The sequence below is a fragment of the Oncorhynchus keta genome, chromosome 17, assembly GCF_023373465.1.
Source record: "Oncorhynchus keta strain PuntledgeMale-10-30-2019 chromosome 17, Oket_V2, whole genome shotgun sequence".
Lineage (NCBI taxonomy): Eukaryota > Metazoa > Chordata > Actinopteri > Salmoniformes > Salmonidae > Oncorhynchus > Oncorhynchus keta.
In genome coordinates, this window is record NC_068437.1 from 44641578 (window position 1) to 44662199 (window position 20622).

The window sequence follows — 20622 nt, forward strand, 5'->3', positions numbered from 1 at the left end:
TAGGAAAAACTCCCCAGAAAGGCCAGAACCTAGGAAGAAATCTAGAGAGGAACCAGGCTATGAGGGGTGGCCAGTCCTCTTCTGGCTCTGCCGGGTAGAGATTATAACAGAACATGGCCAAGCTGTTCAAATGTTCATAAATGACCAGCATTGTCAAATAATAATAATCACAGTGGTTGTCCAGTTTAGTCATTCAAAAGTATTTTCTTCCTGATTTAATCTGTATTGTAAGCATAATAATCTCATAAACAGATTGGGCCTAACAGTTCACTGTTTTCTGCCAGAACAGACAGATTTAAAGTGACTGAGATGCTAAAATGTAGGAGATGCAGCAGCAGTAAACATCAAATTATGAACAAAACCCCTTAGATTACAGACATCTCACTCCAGTGCTCTCAGGCAGTGAGTTTCTGACATACTTCCTACTCTTTCAAACACGTGATTGCTCAGAATTGACATTGTGCTCAGTGGCCTGGTTTCTGGAGGAATGTGAGTATCACTCCTTGGAAAGAGAGTGTGTTCTGACTGTGCATTACATTTGGAAGCCGTTATCTACAGGTTATTGCTTTGCAGTTTATTAACAAGTAATGTAGGGTCTGTGATTATTATACTTTGATTGTATTTCTTTCTATGTATGTCAATTGTATGTCTGTGTTTTGTTGTTGGGCAGATTTACACGGACTGGGCCAACCATTACCTGGTGAAGTCGGGCCGTCAGCGACTGATCAAGGACTTGCAGCAGGACGTGACAGATGGAGTGCTACTGGCTGAGATCATACAGGTTGTGGGTAAGGACATCACTAGCATTTATACTCTATTGGTATCTTTTTATCAGCAAATCCATTGGAATTATTTCTCGCTTAAGATTTCATGTAATCATTATGCAGTTTGTATTGGCTTTCCAATGGCAGGCCCAGATGTATGTTTTTTTTTGCATGGTTATCATATTATACTGCCTAATATTAGTATAATATGATTAGTCACAGTGTGTCTCTCTTCTCTGGAATTCAACTCACTGGCCTCTGTGGTCGTTATTGTGGAGAGGTTAGGAGGGATCTTTAGGTTAGGAGGGGACTTCAAAATCAGTCTTTCCTGCATGGAAAGTAAAGCAACTTGAGACTGAAACTCAGTTTTTCCCAGGGTGGGTGAGAGGTTGAGCAGCGAAGCCTATCATTATTGCATCTACACTGTTCATTGTGCTTCATCGGAGTGAATAGAGGGAGTGTGGTTAGTAAAAGCTACATGACTGGTGCTATTTGATGAAGACTGTATCAGGTGCTGTATGGGTGTCTTCAATGTGACTTGTCATTGTGCAGGGAAAGTCCCAAAAAGGATGTGTTACTTCATCATGAAAATATCATCTTTCATTTATTTCTCTCTCTTTTGTTTCATCTTTCTTTTCTAGCGAATGAGAAGATAGAAGACATCAATGGCTACCCTAAGAGCCGGACTCAGATGGTGGGTGTTGGTGCTGTGTTTACTCTGTCACATAAGGGGATCAATCCTCCACACCCTAAAACAGAGATACCTTGGAGGCTTGCACTACTAACAACATTATAGTATGGATCATGAGTTATCACGTGTGATTATTGAGCAAACACAACCGGATGATCCTTCCCAAATCTGAAATCCTGATGCTCAGAGAAAACCCCCTGGTGGCATCTGCTTCTTTCTCCACTGTTTCCTGTGAGAGAATGGCCATGCCTTTTTTAGTTATGCCCTACTACAGTGGGGAGGCATTAAATAGACTGGTATCCTATTGAGGGCCATCTGCCACCCAAACAACCTCTCTTGCCTATTTGGGATTGAACCAATCTGGCCTGTGCCCACATACCTATCCATGATGGATCATTGGGTTAAACATCCACTCGACCTCGTTATTGTTGAAATCTCGCTGGACGTACTAGCCTCTATTTGGGTTGTATGATAATCCAAGATAAATACACTGAACAAAAATATAAACGAAACATTCAACAATTTAAAAAATTTGACAGATTTACAGTTCCTATAAGGAAATCAGTAAATGTAAAATAGAATCATTAATCAATGCGTTTCACATCACTGGGAACACATATACATATAAAAAAAAGGGGGAGTGGATCAGACAACCAGCGCGACACATCTCCTTCATGTAGAGTTGATCAGGCTGTTGATTGTGGCCTGTGGAATGTTGTCCCACTCCTCTTCAATGGCTGTGCAAAGTCGCTGGATATTGGCGGGAACTGGTACACGTCGATCCAGAGCATGCCAAACTTGCTCAATGGTTGACATGTCTGGTGAGTATTCAAGCCGTGGAAGAACTGGGACATTTGCAGTATCCAGGAATAATGTCCAACTCCTTGCAACATGGTTCCGTGAATTATCATGCTGAACCATGAGGTGATGGAGGTGGATGAATGGCACAACAATGGGCCTCAGGATCTCGTCATGGTATCTCTGTGCAATCAATGCCATCAATAAAATGAAATTGTGTTCATTGTCTGTAGCTTATGGCTGCCCATACCATAACCCCACTGCCACCATGGGGCACTCTGTTCACAACGTTGACATCAGCAAACCCACTCGCCCACACAACACCACACACGTTGTCTGCCATCTGCCAAGTACAGTTGAAACCAGGATTCATCCGTGAAGGGTACACTTTACCAGCGTGCCAGTGGCCATCGAAAGTGAGCATTTGCCCACTGAAGTCGGTTACGACTCCGAACTGCAGTCAGGTCAAGACCCTGGTGAGGATGACTAGCATGTAGGTGAGCTTCCCTGAGACGGTTTCTAACAGTTTGTGCAGAAATTCTTCGGTTGTGCAAACCCAAGGTTTTGTCAGCTGTCCGGGTGGCTAGTCTCAAATGATCCCGCAGGTGAAGAAGCCGGATGTGGAGGTCCTGGGCAGGCGTGGTTACACGTGGTCCGCGGTTATGAGGCCGGTTGGACGTCCTGCCAAATTATGGTAGAGAAATTAACATTAAATTCTCTGGCAGCAGCTCTGGTGAACATTCCTGGAGTCAGCATGCTAATTGCACACTCCCTCAAAACTTGAGACATCTGTGGCATTGTGTTGTGAGACATTTCGGCACATTTTAGAGTGGCCTTTTATTGTCCCCGTCACAAGGGGCACCTGTATAATGAGCATGCTGTTTAATCAGATTCTTGATAATCCATCTACCTGACAGCTGTGGCATATCTTGGCAAAGGAGAAATACTCGCTAACAGGGATGTTAACACATTTTTGCACAACATTTGAGAGAAATAAGCTTTTTGAAGAATACTGCTATGTTTTATTTCAGCTCGTGAAACATGGGACCAACACTTTGCATGTTGTGTTTCTATTTTTGTTCAGTATAGTTTCATATTATTAGATATATCTGTCTTTCTTACAGTTACATTCTCTTTATCTGACCCTCTTTCACTTGGACAACCTCCCTCAGTGTAATAATATGTAGCTCTCCCTCTAGCTGACACCCTGCCTCTTCCACCCTGCACCAGGTCCCAACCACCCACATTTCACAACAGACCCAGTTTCTATACAATTGCTTTTCTCTTGTGGTGGACCATAAATGAGGAAAATATGGTTGTTTTTAAAATGATGAGTAGCTCTATGAATTGATGTCTTTCAGTAAGCCTCGCTACCTCAAAGTGAACTTCCTGGATTTTAGTGGAATGGATGGGAAGTAGTTTTGATTTCATCTGAAACACGTTGCTTTAGTTGTTGGGAAACTTTCCTGCAGTTACTAGTGGGTGTTCATGAATTGCATGTAATGATCTGTGGTAAGGTCTGAATGAAGAGAGGTTACTGATTGAATTGTGGCCTATATGCTATTCTAGTTGTACTGTATGTTGGAACCATCTGAAGGATGGTTTCAGTTGGTGCATTGTACAGTATTATTTCAGCTTTCATCATTAGTGGTTGTTTATAATCCAAGAGGGGCCATATGGTTAATGATTTGACAGAGATGTTCCTACAACATTAAGCCTAATGTTATATTATCATTGTATGGTGACACCATATACAGTTCAATTTAAACTCAGTTTTTCACAATTCCTGACATGTCAATCTGAGTAAAACGTCCCTGTCTGAGGTCAATTAGGATCACCACTTCATTTTAAGAATGTGAAATGTCAGAATAATAGTTGAGAGAATGATTTATTTCAGTTTTGATTTATTTCATCACACTCCCAGTGGGCCAGACGTTTACAGACACTCAATTAGTATTTGGTAGCATTGCCTTTAAATTGTTTAACTTGAGTCAATCGTTTTGGGTAGCCTTCCACAAGCTTTCCACAATAAGTTGGTGAATTTTGGCCCATTCCTCCTAACAGAGCTGGTGTAACTCAGTCAGGTTTGTCGGCCTCATTGCTCACACATGCTTTTTCAGTTCTGCCCACAAATTTTCTATGGGATTGAGGTCAGGGCTTTGTGATGGCCACTCCAATACCTTGACTTTGTTGTCCTTAAGACATTTTTACACAACTTTGGAAGTATGCTTGGGGTCATTGTCCATTTGGAAGACCCATTTGTGACCAAGCTTTAACTTCCTGACAGATGTCTTGAGATGTTGCTTCAATATATCCACATAATATTCCACCAGTCCCTCCTGCAGCAAAGCACCCCCACAACATGATGCTTCCACCCCCATGCTTCACAGTTGGGATGGTGTTCTTCGGCTTGCAAGCCTCCCCTTTTTCCCCCAAACATAACAATGGTCATTATGGCCCAAAAGTTAGATTTTTGTTTCATCAGACCAGAGGACATTCCTCCAGAAAGTACGATCTTTGTCTCCATGTGCAGTTGCAAACCCTAGTCTGTTTTTTTTTATTGCGGTTTTGGAGCAGTGGCTTCTTCCTTGCTGAGCGGCCTTTCAGGTTATATCGATATAGGACTCGTTTTACTCTGCCTATAGATACATTTGTACCTGTTTCCTCCAGCATCTTCACAAGGTCCTTTGCTGTTGTTCTGGGATTGATTTGCACTTTTCGCACCAAAGTACGTTCATCTCTAGGAGACAGAACACATCTCCTTCCTGAGCGGTATGACGGCTGCGTGGTCCCATGGTGTTTATACTTGCAGACTATTCTTTGTATAGATGAACGTGGTACCTTCAGGCGTTTGGAAATTGCTCCCAATGATGAACCAGACTTGTGGAGGTCTCCAGCTTTTTCCCCGAGGTTTTGGCTGATTTATTTTGATTTTCCCATGATGTCAAGCAAGGAGGCACTGAGTTTGAAGGTAGGCCTTGAAATACATCCACAGGTACACCTCCAATTGACTCAAATGATGTCAATTAGCCTATCAGAAACTTCTAAAGCCATGACATAATTTTCTGGACTTTTCCAAGCTGTTTAAAGGCACAGTCAACTTAGTGCATGTAAACTTCTGACCCACTGGAATTGTGATACAGTGAATTATAAGTTAAATAATCTGTCTGTTAACAATTGTTGAAAAAATTACTTGTGTCATGCACAAAGTAGATGTCCTAACCGACTTGCCAAAACTATAGTTAGTTAACAAGAAATTTGTGGAGTAGTTGAAAAAGTTTTAATGACTCCAACCTAAGTGTATGTAAACTTTCAACTTCAACTGTATATATATTTAACTAGGCAAGTCAAATTCTTATTTACAATGACCGCCTACCCCGGCCAAAACCTAGCCCGGACGACGCCCTTTGAGAATCCCAATCACGGCCGGTTGTGATACAGCCTGAAATCAAACCAGGGTTTGTAGTGATGCCTCTAACATTGAGATGCTATGACTTCGACCGCTGCGCCACTCGGAAGCCCCAAATGGCCTTTGCTAATGTATGACTGCCCTATCTGTACTAATGAAGTTCCATGCCCTGACTCCTCTCTCCTCTCCCCCAGATTGAGAACATTGATACCTGCCTTGGATTCCTGGCAGCCAGAGGGGTGAACATCCAGGGGCTCTGTGCAGAGGGTACGTCAAACTGCCACTATCTACCAGACACTCTCCCTCATATCTGCTGCTAATGTAGAGTATCTAATGAATAACTCCATATTACAACGGACTGTGGAGAGGAAAAGATACCAACCTCTCTGTCTCTCCTCCTATTGCAGAGATTCGTAATGGGAACCTGAAGACCATTCTGGGTCTGTTCTTCAGCTTGTCCCGCTACAAGCAACAGCAGCCGCAGCAGAAGGTGTTGAAACAGCAGGCCTCTCATCAGCCAAAGCACAGCTCCCAGCCTGGACATACTCCCCATAGATCACCAGCCCCCTCTCACACCCACAATACCCACAGTTCCACTGCATCAGAACACAAAGCAGCATCAGATATGCTGTCCAGGTGAAGTACCTTGTAACAACCCAACCTCCCGTTTCAACACATGGCAAGATCTCCATTGTTTGGAGAAGCTCTGTGAGATTATTTATGAGTAACCGTGGTCCTCATAAAATGTGACATGAATTCCTCATGTTCAAATGATAGTGTTGTTGATATCATCCATACTAATTGTGTGAAGTTTCATCTACGTTGGTGTCCATGCCATTGGGTAGCAGGTCATCTTCTTTGAATCTCCTTGTTTTTACATAACTTGTTCAAGTTTATATGATCCTCTTGATCTCATATAAGCTGCTTTCAAATCTCTGTCTGCTTTTACATTGTATCTACCCATCCCTCTCTTTCTCCTCCATGCAGTCTATCAACCAAGGCTTCAACCACTCAGAGTAAAGGGCTAAAGCTCTCTGTGGCTCAGAGAAAGTCTTCTAGGTCAGCTTTCATCTCTCTCTTTCCCCACTCTCTCTTTCTCTCTTCCCCTCTTTCTCTTGCTCTCACTCCTCTCCCCTCTCTCTCCCCCCCATAGACACTGCATGCTGCAGTCCACTCACACTGTTGTAGATGCATCAAGTCTAGTGTTTGAAAAGATTCCCCATTCTCCCACCTAATTTCTGATAGTCTTGTAGTGTGTTAGACCTTTTTATTTATGTAAACACTTGCATCCTGGTGTGTTTGCTGTGTGCATGGTTTAGTATTATGGAAGTGCTTTTCAACCTGTCTGTTTCACCATGTGTGAGTGTGTATTTCCAGTACCTTTTCATGGATTATAAAAAGATCAGCATACGGTCATTCAATACCACCACCTACTGGTGTAACTGTGCAACCACATGTATCTCCCCTGAGGTGTTTTTCCATAGATTTACATTTGAGCCATTTAGCAGACGTGACTTACAGTGCATGCATGTTTCATACTCTTCCCACGTGAGAATCGAACCCACAACTCTGGCACAAGTGCCATCCTCTACACACTGAGCCACACGGGACCGCCCTTCCATTCAAGTACTCACAAATATGTTAATGATACACTTAATAATGTTATTTGAGGAATTGTATTTCATCCCCTTTAGCAGATGTTTAGAATTATGCCGGTTAAGAAGAGCATTTCTACTGTTCAGTGTTTATTTAACTAGTCACTATTTCCGTGTGGCCTACAGACTGCCAGGCCCCACCACGCGAGTCTCAGCCCCAGGCAGCGAGGGGAAGCTTCGCGGGGCCTCCAACAGCAACCGCCGCAGCCAGAGCTTCAACCACCATGACATGCCCAAGTCCTCCAGCAGTGACAGAGGTGAGTTACCATACATGAGGAAGTAATCCTGTGCTTTTAGAGGCCAACCACTTGGGGTACACCCATTTGAACCCCTGTGCAACAAAGAAAAAGATGAAAACAAATCTCCTGGATTCAGAGCAATCTTGTCTAGATGGTTATCCTAGAAACAGACACATAAACAGACAACCTATGCATACGTGGTTTCTATCTTATCATTTTCTATGCTGTTATAGGAGCAGGTAATGATTTAACAACATGGGTTGTTAAGCTTAACTTGTTGTTGTAGTAGAGGCTAGTGTGTGGTTTATTTACATGAAGTAAAATGTAACACAAAATCTGAATGATGTCATTTTACATTAGGTCTTAGGTTTCAGGTTTATGTGTAAGCGTATGCTTTACAGACAACCTTTAATCCATGGACGTTTCTGTTTGTGAAGTTAACAACTATTTCCACACTCCAGCACCTATCATTTCATCTGGCTTGCTAAATACCTCTCATTTTCACGACATCCGTTTTGTGAGTATTGCACAGATCTACAGTGCCTTGCGAAAGTATTCGGCCCCCTTGAACTTTGCGACCTTTTGCCACATTTCAGGCTTCAAACATAAAGATATAAAACTGTATTTTTTTGTGAAGAATCAACAACAAGTGGGACACAATCATGAAGTGGAACATTTATTGGATATTTCAATCTTTTTAACAAATCAAAAACTGAAAAATTGGGGGGGCCCCCTTTACTTTCAGTACAGCAAACTCTCTCCAGAAGTTCATCTCTGAATGATCCAATGTTGAAAATGACCATGATAAATACAATCCACCTGTGTGTAATCAAGTCTCCGTATAAATGCACCTGCACTGTGACAGAGGTCCGTTACTTTTAAGAACAAGGAACACACCAGGCAGGTGAGATATGTGAAGACGTTTAAAGCATTTGACAAAAAGATTTCCCAAGCTTTAAACATCCCAAGGAGCACTGATAATATTGAAATGGAAGGAGTATCAGACCACTGCAAATCTACCAAGACCTGGCCGTCCCTCTAAACTTTCAGCTCATACAAGGAGAAGACTGATCAGAGATGCAGCCAAGAGGCCCATGATCACTCTGGATGAACTGCAGAGATCTACAGCTGAGGTGGGAGACTATGTCCATAGGACAACAATCAGTCGTATATTGCACAAATCTGGCCTTTATGGAAGAGTGGCAAGAAGAAAGCCATTTCTTAAAGATATCCATAAAAAGTGTTGTTTAAAGTTTGCCACAAGCCACCTGGGAGACACACCAAACATGTGGAAGAAGGTGCTCTGGTCAGATGAAACCAAAATTGAACTTTTTGGCAACAATGCAAAACGTATAACCGCGGAAATCGACCATGCTGCTCGAGCATGCTTTTACGGCACTGTCGGTAGCGCGCTGGACCTCGGGCTCGAAGGTCGAGGGTTCGAGACCTCCTCCCTGCTGTTTCACTATAGTATATAACGTATACAGTGCTAATTGTGCAAACAAATTAGGCCTGGGCAATATGACGGATATATATCGCGTGATAGAAAAACGTATCGTTTCATGTTATGCTCTATCGTTTATTTCGTTGTTTCAAATCACTCTTTACGGCAATATTTTTGTCAATTGGGCGACGCTTTGCATTCTTGGAAGGAAATATGAAACACAAACACACATGGAGAAGAGTGAACGTGACACAGCACGGAGACACGGAGCTCGTACCTAAAAGAGAGCCTACCTCGATCGCATGGACGTGGTTTGGGTATGAAAAGTCTTACACGGACAAGAAAACCGTCCTCTACAAAATATGCCGCAGGCCGGTCCCGAAAACAGACTCAAACAGCACTAACCTCTTTTACCACCTACGCAATAATCATGTGAAACAGTTCGGTGAGAGTCTATGGATGAGACCGAAAAAAGTACAGTCGTGCTAAAAAACAAACCCCCGACACAGGCGTTGCAAGAGGCGTTTACCCGCTGCACACCATATGGTAAAGAATCACGAATATGGAAGGAGAACAGCTGCCGTTACAACTTACATCTGCAAAGACATGGCTCCAATTTACATGGTTGAGAAAGGAGGTTTCGTGAGCCAAGGTACCAAATGCAAATTGATATGTGACACGTATTAATGCCAAAATAAGATGCAAAACTGGCACGCCCCCTTCCAAAAAAAATATATTTATATTTTAGGCCTATATTTATTTTGTTTGCAACTATAGTTTAAGTGTTTTCTACTTACCTTTTTAGATTCTATACATTCATATTTTATATTTTGTTACATGCTTAATTGAAAATGTGCACAAATGTTCTAAACGAAATGAGAAATAATCAATATTATAATCAATCAATATGAGTAAGTACCTTTTATTTGTTGAGTATAATTCAACATGTAATAAGAAATAGGCCTTTACATGTGGTAATTTTATATAAACTAGTTATTCATTGAATTTACAGAAAATTTGCTATTTTGGGATATGAAATGACCTATATCGGGATATGAGATTTTGGCCATATCGCACAGCCCTAAAACAAACTATAGAAGAGGCCTGTGTATTAAATGTAACAAAAACCATTAACTACTATCTACCTATGGTAGGCTGGCTAGCGCGGAGTTAGAAAATGTTGACGTTAGCGGTTGACATGCGAACATTAGATACAGATTTGATAAAAAAGTAACTTTCTAGAATACTTATCATTAGCGTGGTTCATGTACTCATGTAAATACACTTACAAGTCATCGTTTGTAAAAAAATATATATATATATATATTTGTTAAGAGACAAAAAGTTTATAACGAAAATACATTTAATCCGAGACGCCATATTGTCTCATTGATTTACATACAAAGTTAGCTAGCTTAGTTTGGCAACCCTACAAGACCATGGCACTTGCCTATAGAGCAGCAAAGAGGAACAGCCCTGCTCTGCTCAAACCCTACACCCCAACCCGAGTACTCAATTCAGCCTTCTCTGGTGTAAACTGTAAATGTACACTTATATGGAGGGGAACATCTCACTAGTTATCACTTGGTCAAAACAGTTACATTATACATCAAAATGAGAAACTTGTTATCTCTAGATTGCAAAAACATAACCATGCTCATAAATGTTAAACTTGAAAACAGGATGAATAAGGATACACAGACGATTTAAATTGCTCTACTGGGTGTCTCTTCCTGCTTATATTCTTCCAACGAATGAGGTGCACACCTGCTATAAGGGCACAAGGTGAGACCCAAATGCAGACACAGGAGGCAGATGGTAGAGCTCTGATTTGTATTATAACAAAGGGAGTAGGTAAAGGCAGGTCGGGGACAGGCGAGAGTTCATAAACCAGGTCAGAGTCCAAACAGGACCAGACGATAGGCGGTCTCGAGGTCAGAAACCAGATCCAAGTCCAAAACAGTACAAGGGGATAGGCAGGCTGGTTGTCAGAACAGGCAGAGTGGTCAGGCAGGCGGGTTCGGAGTCAGGACAGGCAACGGTCGAAACCAGGAGGACTTGAAACAAACAGAGCTTGGGAAAAATAGTAGCAAGGAAAAACGCTGGTTGACTTGGCAAACAAGACGAACTGGCACAGAGAGACAGGAAACACAGGGATATATACACCTGGGATAATAAGCGACACCTGGAGGTGGTGGAGACAATCACAAGGACAGGTGAACCAGATCAGGGTGTCACACCTGCAGCTAACAGGTCGAATGCCTCCCCCTAGTGGTAGCACTAAATATACATGTAGCTATATTAAAGCAAAACCATGGAGGACTACAATAATAATGTTGTGAACAAACACAATTTGATTCCAAAATATGGAAATGTATAGAATCTATACACAGAACATTTTTGTTGTTGTTGTAAGGGTAATAATATAAGCCAGGTAGGCCTATAATGTACAAGACCATATGTCTGTCATAAGTCCCAAAGAGGGTGTTTTGTCCTGCTCCTTGCATTCATCCCAGTCATCAGTGACAGAATTGGGCTAAGCACATGTTTGACATCAGTGTTTGTACAATGGAAAAACCATTTTTGGAAATGCAATATAACATTCTATTTACAGTTACAATGGAATGGTTTGCTTTGTGTGTTAGGATTTGTGGGCTTTGACACTCTTATGTAGGGGTCATAACCAGACATAACCATAACCATCAAATAGTGCAATATATGTCACAACACTTTTAAATGTATGTGTCATGACAGCTTTTATGACATATTATGACATATTATAACATGTTATGATGCAATGTGTCAAATAAAGTGTTAGCGTTTTTCTAGTTACACCAGGTAGAACAGAACACTTGTATGTAGCCGTGAGTGACTGAGGTGAAATTACATTCTCATGACCGTTAAAGTGTTTCTACATGAACACTGAGCCTGTCTAGTAAATGATTGGTGTTAACAGTTTATCACTGCACTTGACTGTTAGACCCTGGAGCAGCTACCTGGGCTGCTGTAAGCAAACCATTACACAGCACAGGGAGGAATGCTGAAGATACGGACTATATGGTTGAACTAACTGGGTTTTAAGTGCTTTTTGGCAAAGTGTCTGGACAAATGTCCTGTAAACCAGAGCCTAGTGGTGGACAAAGAGAGGGCAGGATACCTACTGGGTATGCCAGCGATGTGCTGGTGATATGTAAGCTATATGCCAGCGATGTGCCAGCGACGTGCCAGTGATATGCCAGTGATATGCCGGTGATGTGCCGGTGATGTGCCAGTGATGTGCTGGTGATGTGCCAGTGATATGCCGGTGATGTGCCAGTGATATGCCAGCGATATGCCAGTGATGTGCCAGCGATATGCCAATGATGTGCCGGTGATATGCCAGTGATGTGCCAGTGATATGCCAGTGATATGCCAGTGATGTGCCAGTGATGTGCCGGTGATGTGCCAGTGATGTGCCAGCGATGTGCCAGTGATATGCAGAGTAGGTGTCAGTGGACCTGTTGAATGAGACAGCTTACATAATCGTTTGGAGGTGTTGCATGCATTTTTTTGCATCAGGATTTGTTGGAGACTGTTACCATATAGTAGTACCTGGTACGTAACACTGCTGATAAATGTTGCACTTAAAACCCCTTACTTTCTAGCCAAGGTTATTAATACATACAGTAGATATGTTGTAAATGATTAAAGAGCTTAACAGGTGAGCCTGATAACAAATCAAGTCTATGCTGCCTCTGAGGTCCACAAAAGATAAGCCAAGAGAATTGTATGTGTGTTATTACCCTATGGATGTGTTACAAAACCCAACATTGTTAGAGCGTTATTTGTGAGCTGAGGTGTGTGCGTGACAGTTGTATGTGGTCACTGGTCAGTGTTGAGTTGGCAAGAACAGACATGCTTTCATGATTGACTCCCTCCCATGCACTCCACATAGCAGGCTCTCTAAACTATGCACAACCTGCCGCTGAAGTTTGGATTTGAAATGCAAATGTCTCCTAGCTATGTCACTTTACTTTATACACCTCCCTTACGCATGGTAAAATGACAGGTTGGAGGCTGGGATCACACTGGGTTCACAGTGCCTAGTTAGAAAGGTGTATCGTCTGAAACAGGTTTCCCTGCAGACTACTGGACTTAGAGGTAGGTTATTATTTAACCTTTATACAACAGGTGGATCTAATTCTGAATGCTGATTGGTCAAAACCGCATTCCAGCCGGTGTCTAATCTATGACGTTAAAATTAGAGGTCGACCGATACCGATTTATTGGAGGACCAAAAAAATCCGATACCGATTAATCGGCCGATTTAAAAAAAAAATATATATATATATATATATATATTTCTTTGTAGTAATGACAATTACAACAATACTGAATGAACACTTTATTTTAACTTAATATAATACATACATAAAATCAATTTAGCCTCAAGCAACTAATGAAACGTGTTCAATTTGGTTTAAATAATGCAAAAACAAAGTGTTGGAGAAGAAAGTAAAAGTGCAATATGTGCTATGTAAGAAAGCTAACGTTTCAGTTCCTTGCTCAGAACATGAGAACATATGAAAGCTGGTGGTTCCTTTTAACATGAGTCTTCAATATTCCCAGGTAAGAAGGTTTAGGTTGTAGTTATTATAGGAATTATAGGACTATTTCCCTCTACCATTTGTATTTCATTAACCTTTAACTATTGGATGTTCTTAAAGGCACTTTAGTATTGCAAGTGTAACAGTATAGCTTCTGTCCCTCTCCTCGCTCCTCCCTGGGCTCGAACCAGCAACACAACGACAACAGCCACCATCGAAGCAGTGTTACCCATGCAGAGCAAGGGGAACAACTACTAGAAGGCTCAGAGCGAGTGATGTTTGAAACGCTATTAGCGCGCCCTAACTAGCTAGCCATTTCAATTCGGTTAGACCAGCCTCATCTCGGGAGTTGATAGGCTTGAAGTCATAAACAGCCAGTTTCCTTGTGGAGTGCAACGAGAGAGAGGCAGGTCGTAATTGGGTTGGACTAGTTAACTGTAAGGTTGCAAGATTGGATCCCCCGAGCTGACAAGGTGAAAATCTGTCGTTCTGCCCCTGAACAAGGCAGTTAACCCACCGTTCCTAGGCCGTCATTGAAAATAAGAATGTGTTCTTAACTGACTTGCCTAGTTAAATAAAGGTGTATATACAAATAAAAAAAACAATTGGCAAATCAGCGCCCAAAAATAGCGATTTCCGATTGTTATGAAAACTTGAAATTGGCCCTAATTAATCGGCCATTCCGATTAATCGGTCGACCTCGAGTTAAAATGTCTATTTTCTCTGTTCCATCTGACAGTGCATTGCACAGTCTCATCAGCCCAGCCAGGCAATTTATAATCTTGATCTCCACTCGGCCTAACAACACTGTGCCAACATATCCCCCAAACACTGTCTTTTCAGGCATTATCACTTAACTATATTAACCAGTCCAGTCCATTAAGAACACATTCATGTGTACACAACATGCTTCCTTAAACAAGGCAACACAAACTAGTGACAACTAGAAACAACTACATGTCTCAACAACCTGTTAATCTATTTGTCCTTTGAACTCGTCCAGGGACATCGGGTCCTGGAGTTTTAGGTTGGCTTGGAGGGAATTCAAGATCAGGCCTCTTAGCATAAAACAAGATTCAGATCTGAGCGCGTATGTGTTTTCATTTTGAGCTAGAAGAGAGGATGTGTAAAATGGCAGTTTTCCTAAAATGGTCTTCTAAATAAGAATATACCAGTGTCCCGACAGCACTGTAGAGATCACAATGGTGAGTTAGATCTGAGGCTATTATATAAACAACGTTATGGTAATGTGGCCACACCGTCTCCCATGAGCTTCCCCAAGTTGTAACAAACGGACCAGTTCGTAGCTGGATTCTTCACCGATCTTTGATACCTTCTCCTAAATGTAAACGTTGTTCGGACCTCAAGTTCTGTGAGGTGGAAGAAATTCCTTTGTCCTTTATTAAACTTCACTCTATCTCTATACTGTGTGGCCATATGGCAGGGTCTTCCCTAGGAATTTACGACCTCACTCTGACCACAGCAGTCTGGTTATATAAGCAGAGAGCGGGGGATGGTGATGCTGTACCCAAAGAGGGCAACGTCATGACTATTGTGGCTATTGTGTTAATGACTGTACTAGCTTACCTGGTTAAATAAAGGTTAAATAAAAAAATATCTCCCTGCCTCTGTTTGGGTTTCTCCACAGAGAGAAGCACCACGGCCTCTCCCATCATGACTGAGCACGGTCTGTCTCCAGGGCCCATCAATGGCTGCTCTTCCTCCTCCAACCCCCAGCCCAATGCAGGCAACAGCAGCAAGCCCTGGAGGAGTAAGTCCCTGAACACCAAGCACAGCACCACCTCCTCCATGCTGTCTGTCAAACAGGACCCTCCCACCAGGCAGCCCGCGGCCACACCCCTAGAGGTCCTCCCTAAAGTCATCGCCCAGAAGTCCATGCTGGAGAAATTCAAGCTTTTCAACAGCAAAGGAGGCTCCAAGGCAACTGGAGTCCTGACTGACAGGCCGACAGGGCAGGAGACGGAGTCGATGGAGTCGCGTCCCACCAGCAGTGACCCCCTAGAGGAGGCAGAGGGGAACTCCCGGCCCCCCAGTGTCATGGCGACCAGCCCCAAGCTTGCCCTGAAGGGCATTGCCCAGCGCACCTTCGGCAGGGCCCTCACCCCCCAGAAGAGCTCTCTGAAGACTGGGGAGAAGGAGAAGGACAAGGCCAGGCCCAAGGAGAGGGACAAGGCCTGGGAGGGAGGCTCCAAGCGGGGGTTCATCACAGAGCAGGAGGAGCCCAGGGATGACACCAGGCAGGAGGGAGTAGGTTCAGACTCAGCAGAGCCCAAGAGGAACACTAAGAGTACCAGCCTCATCCCAAAAGGAGGCAAGGCTGGCAGTGGCAAAAAGGAGGTTTCAGCCCCAGCAGCACACAGCGGAATACAAAAGCCAGGATTCAAGGCAGGGAAGACCTCGGTGGTGCCCTCTTCTGGTCGAGATGGAGACAGGCCCAGCAGTTTGAGGGCCGGTGGGGGTGGTGGCCACTCGGTGCACAAGTGCCAGCTGGACAGCAGAAGCTCCAGCTCCTGCTCCAGCCTGGCCTCCTCTGAAGGGAGGTCTCACCATCAACACCACCATACCAACGGAGCTCCCCCAGTAGCCACCACAGCCAGCAACACCATCAGTGTCCAGCTACCTCATCCTCAGCAGCAATACAATCACCCCAACACTGCCACTGTTGCACCATTCATGTACAGGTACTATGCCTGCTTTGATGGACAGAATTTGAGCTTTCATAGTTTAATAGTAGGAATATACCACAATGTCAAACATTTTATACATACTACGTCTCAAACCTTTTAACTGACTGTCGGGATCTGTGTAATTCTAAATTATAGTCAATAACTAATTGGAGAGGACTGAACTACATATACTTAGTGGGAACTCTTTACTCCTGACGGAGCGCAGAGAGAGGCAGACTGACTCTGTTGTATCGCTCCTCATTGTCTTGTTGTTCCTGCCCTGTCCTGTAGGTCTCAGCCTGATGTGACTGGAGCAGACATGATGATGATGGAGGCAGCGGGGTCACTGGAAGGTCACAGAGAGACCGCAGCCATCAGCAAGTCAGCAGACAACTCCCAGGAGGACCTCACAGGTAACACTGGGTCACTATGATTTACATGCAGAGTATGTGTGTAGCTGTACCCCACAATGTCTGTCTCACTGGTTAAATCCTACATCCTTCCAAGCATACTGGATATAATGTGATTGCTAAGTGGTTATTCAATTGATTGAAACAGGGCATTTTCATACTGTGCTTTATGACTTAAATTTCCACATCAGTTTTTCTTTGGTATTTTTTACACTGTTACGTTTAAATGTTAAGAAGATGAGACTCTTGTGAACTGTAATATGTTTCACAAACTGGCAAATATCTCATTAGCAACAAAGGATCCTGTCCCAGGGAAAAACAAATTCAGCCTCTTGTTGTTCCCAGGCACAAATGAGGGTCTCTCTTCCCAGCTAAACATGTCAATACTAAATAGTGAGGAGTGCATCAAAATGCCACCATGGAGAACAAAAGGCCCAGTTTCCTGTGGATTATTTTTAGCCTCTTCGTGATGGATCAGAGATATTGCCTCAAAGTTCACAATGCTTTGGCGGGCCCACACAAAGCCTGTCTGAATGCAATTAACAGCACTGTTAATGCTGCATACAGAGTGAATGGAAAAACTCACTTGGAAACTCTTGAGTTTCTCAGCCAGGAAGTAAGTGGTGTGTACCGTTCATTTGGAGCGCTGCTCTGCTGCCACACTGGAAAATTAAGAAAATTTGAGCTTTGTATGAATTGCATGATTCGTTGAGAGAGTGGAGATAGAGGATTGATATGACCCTAGAGTTGACTGGTGAAGTGATGGAATGTTGTCCTGAGGCAGCCCCAGCCAGGGCTCTGTGTCTATGTGTCTACCATGTCAGCCAGGAGGGAGAGAAAGGCCAGACTGAATGGAACAGAAAGAGCTCATCTGCATGTTAAAGGCTGTGGATGTCATGGAGATGCCAAGGCTCCTCACCAAACACACTGTGTGTATGTGTGTGTGTGGATGACTGGAGAGGCCTTTCTCCCTTCCATCACTCTGAGGAAATATAAAGCAGTCGCCACAGGAGGAGTGGGGTAGGTGTGTCAGCGCTGGGGTAGGTGTGTCAGCGCTGGGGTAGGTGTGTCAGCGCTGGGGTAGGTGTGTCAGCGCTGGGGTAGGTGTGTCAGCGCTGGGGTAGGTGTGTCAGCGCTGGGGTAGGTGTGTCAGCGCTGGGGTAGGTGTGGCAGCGCTGGGGTAGGTGTGGCAGCTACTGGGGTTGTGGCAGCTGGGGTAGGTGTGGCAGGGCTGGGGTAGGTTCAAGGGGTACAAGCATCTACATCATTCTCTGTTCTGTAAATTAATGTGTCATGGAGAGGTTGTGGCAAAAGGACATTCAAGAAAACAGCATCTATCCCGGACAGGACTGTTCCCGATCAGAATCATAATGTGTCATGGAGAGGTTGTGGCAATCCCGGACAGGACTTATCCCGGACAGGACTTATCCCGGACAGGACTTATCCCGGACAGGACCTATCCCGGACAGGACCTATCCCGGACAGGACCTATCCCGGACAGGACCTATCCCGGACAGGACCTATCCCGGACAGGACCTATCCCGGACAGGACCTATCCCGGACAGGACTTATCCCGGACAGGACTTATCCCGGACAGGACTTATCCCGGATAGGACCTATCCCTGACAGGACCTATCCCTGACAGGACCTATCCCTGACAGGACCTATCCCTGACAGGACCTATCCCGGACAGGACCTATCCCTGACAGGACCTATCCCTGACAGGACCTATCCCGGACAGGACCTATCCCGGACAGGACTTATCCCGGACAGGACCTATCCCGGACAGGACTTATCCCGGACAGGACTTATCCCGGACTGGACATATCAAAGTGTCAAGGAGTTGGAGCAACTAGTAAGGACTCCATGGAGAGAGAAGACGTGCTTCCTCACAGAAGTGGTGAGGATGTTGCTAAGACTGGCAGCAGCAATGACTCCTCACCCAGCCAAGACAGGAGCAGAACCAGGCTCTCTCTGGGCATCATTACCCTGGGAGGCTTCAGCCAGCACAACCAGCCACCCTGCCACATCCCCAACAGACCAATCCCAGACGACACTAGACGACGCATGCCAGTGAGCCAAACACCCCTGTTGACCCTGAAACAGACTGCCAGGAGGTTAGAGGTCAGAGCTGGGAGGAGAACTATGTGGAGGTGTCCAGCAAGAGGCGGAGCCAGCTGTACCAGGTGCACCTGCAGCAGACTTGTGTCTGGGATTGCTCAATTCAACGAGGAGATCCTGCTCACCATGCTGGACATATTTGAGAAACATGACAGTGTGTGTGTGAGATGTATGTGTGTGTGTGTGTGGGGGGGGGCTGCCCCCCATTGCCCTCTGCCTGTGGTCTTCGGCACTGCTTACCTTAACTTCCCAGACCTCTTGGACTAGACGCGGCTTCATTCACTATCAGAACAATATGTTTGTTAATGCTCTCAAAGCATTCAGAGCATGTTCCCTTTTTTCTGCTTGCTAAACATTCTGTCAGCTCTCTTCGTTACAATCACAAAAGTTATACAAACCCTTAAAGCAGAGCTGCCTGTAAGGGTTTAGTGATGTTATAAAGGGTTGGTTTAGCCCTGTGAATGGGCTCGTTTGGGCTTCCTACAAGCCCCCCTGGAGTGCCTTGACATTTGAATTTGCCCTGCAAAACCCTCCACTCACCTACGGCTCATTTTAATTTGGAAAAAGGCTTTGGGTGAATTAGTGGGCTGAGCTTTTCTCCTTCCCGACACTGTCCTGTACAGCACCAGGATGGAAAACCCTGTTCTGATTGATGTGAAGGACTTTTTCAATGTTTCCTTTCCTCAAAAGCATCCAGAATTCCTATGGAGTTTTTTGTACACGTGTTTTTTCTGGTTTGGGCTTTGATTGGCTACAGTACGTTATGTAACGTTAAGGACCCTTTTGTTGTGAATGGTCTGTTTCAAGTGTTAATGGATATCTTTGCAGGAAATATGCGCATTTATGAAGATGTACTTACTCACAAGCCTGTGCCATGTGTGTTGTTTGACGTGGCAGCTGTTTCAGGTGGACTGTCTCTAACAGACCCCCGTCCCCTACTCCTAGGTGAAGACCCTGAGGCCAGGCGGTTGCGGACGGTGAAGGACATTGCTGATCTGAGGCAGAACCTGGAGGAGACCATGTCCAGCCTAAGGGGAACACAGATTAGCCACAGGTATGTCCTTGACCTTGCTTCTGCACTGTGTGTGTGTGTGTGTGTGTGTGTGTGTGTGTGTGTGTGTGTGTGTGTGTGTGTGTGTGTGTGTGTGTGTGTGTGTGTGTGTGTGTGTGTGTGTGTGTGTGTGTGTGTGTGTGTGTGTGTGTGTGTGTGTGTGTGTGTGTGTGTGTGTGTGTGTGTTCATTTGTATTGCTCTGATGGTAGGAGTTGTTAATTTCAGTAGTTTGGCTCAGCAATTCCCAAACATGATTACATACTTCCTTTGCAAAGTGCCCTCCGCAGAGGATTCAATGTTATGGCTGTTCCTGACTTCACTATCTCAGTAATGCATCAGTGATCTAGTAACAAGGGCAAAAGAACACCAGGGTGAAATTTAAACATGACAGTCATTTTGATTGATGTGGGAAAGAAGTATTCAAAATGAGGACCATTATTTTCTGGCATGTGAACCATTTGGATTCCAGCTTGTCTACATGACAGACTCTGCCTTGGTGTCTAAAGGCTTTAGCCTGATTGACAGTTGGACTGGTAGATCAGATGTTGATGTGGAGACATCCCTCTTTTATCTCTGGCCTGATGAATCAGATGTGTTGCCCAGTTGCCTCGTCCTGAGCCCAGCCATGAAATCCGCTTGGAGGGGTTGAGTGGACCCCTGTCACAGTGAGAGGGAGTGTAGTTCAGTGTTCTGATCTGTAGTTTCTTGTCACAGTGAGAGGGAGTGTAGTTAAAAAAATATATTCTGATCTGTAGTTTTTGTCAGT

At 44.2% G+C, this 20622-nt stretch overlaps 2 protein-coding genes across 5 annotated transcripts in view; both read left to right on the plus strand.

Annotated features, from left to right (window-relative positions):
• Positions 1-671: 671 nt before the first annotated feature.
• LOC127908466 (neuron navigator 3-like) lies at positions 672-6302 on the plus strand. The gene is made up of 4 exons (XM_052467019.1): positions 672-788; positions 1406-1458; positions 5857-5929; positions 6070-6302. Exons 2-4 carry the CDS (start codon positions 1456-1458, stop codon positions 6300-6302), a joined length of 309 nt encoding a protein of 102 aa, XP_052322979.1. The 5' UTR covers positions 672-788; positions 1406-1455.
• Positions 6303-7451: 1149 nt separating this feature from the next.
• Positions 7452-20622, plus strand: part of LOC118395903 (neuron navigator 2-like) — a 91879-nt gene continuing 78708 nt past the window's right edge. For 2 of the 4 annotated variants that reach the window (XM_035789979.2, XM_035789982.2), the window contains exons 1-4: positions 9516-9652; positions 15235-16288; positions 16565-16686; positions 19750-19858. In XM_035789979.2, coding sequence (XP_035645872.1) covers positions 9544-9652; positions 15235-16288; positions 16565-16686; positions 19750-19858 — 1394 coding nt within the window. In that variant the 5' untranslated portion in view covers positions 9516-9543. Of the gene's footprint in view, positions 7575-9515; positions 9653-11981; positions 12482-15234; positions 16289-16564; positions 16687-19749; positions 19859-20622 lie in introns of those variants that run through there. The other 2 variants (XM_052466225.1, XM_052466224.1) reach the window with 2 other exon arrangements.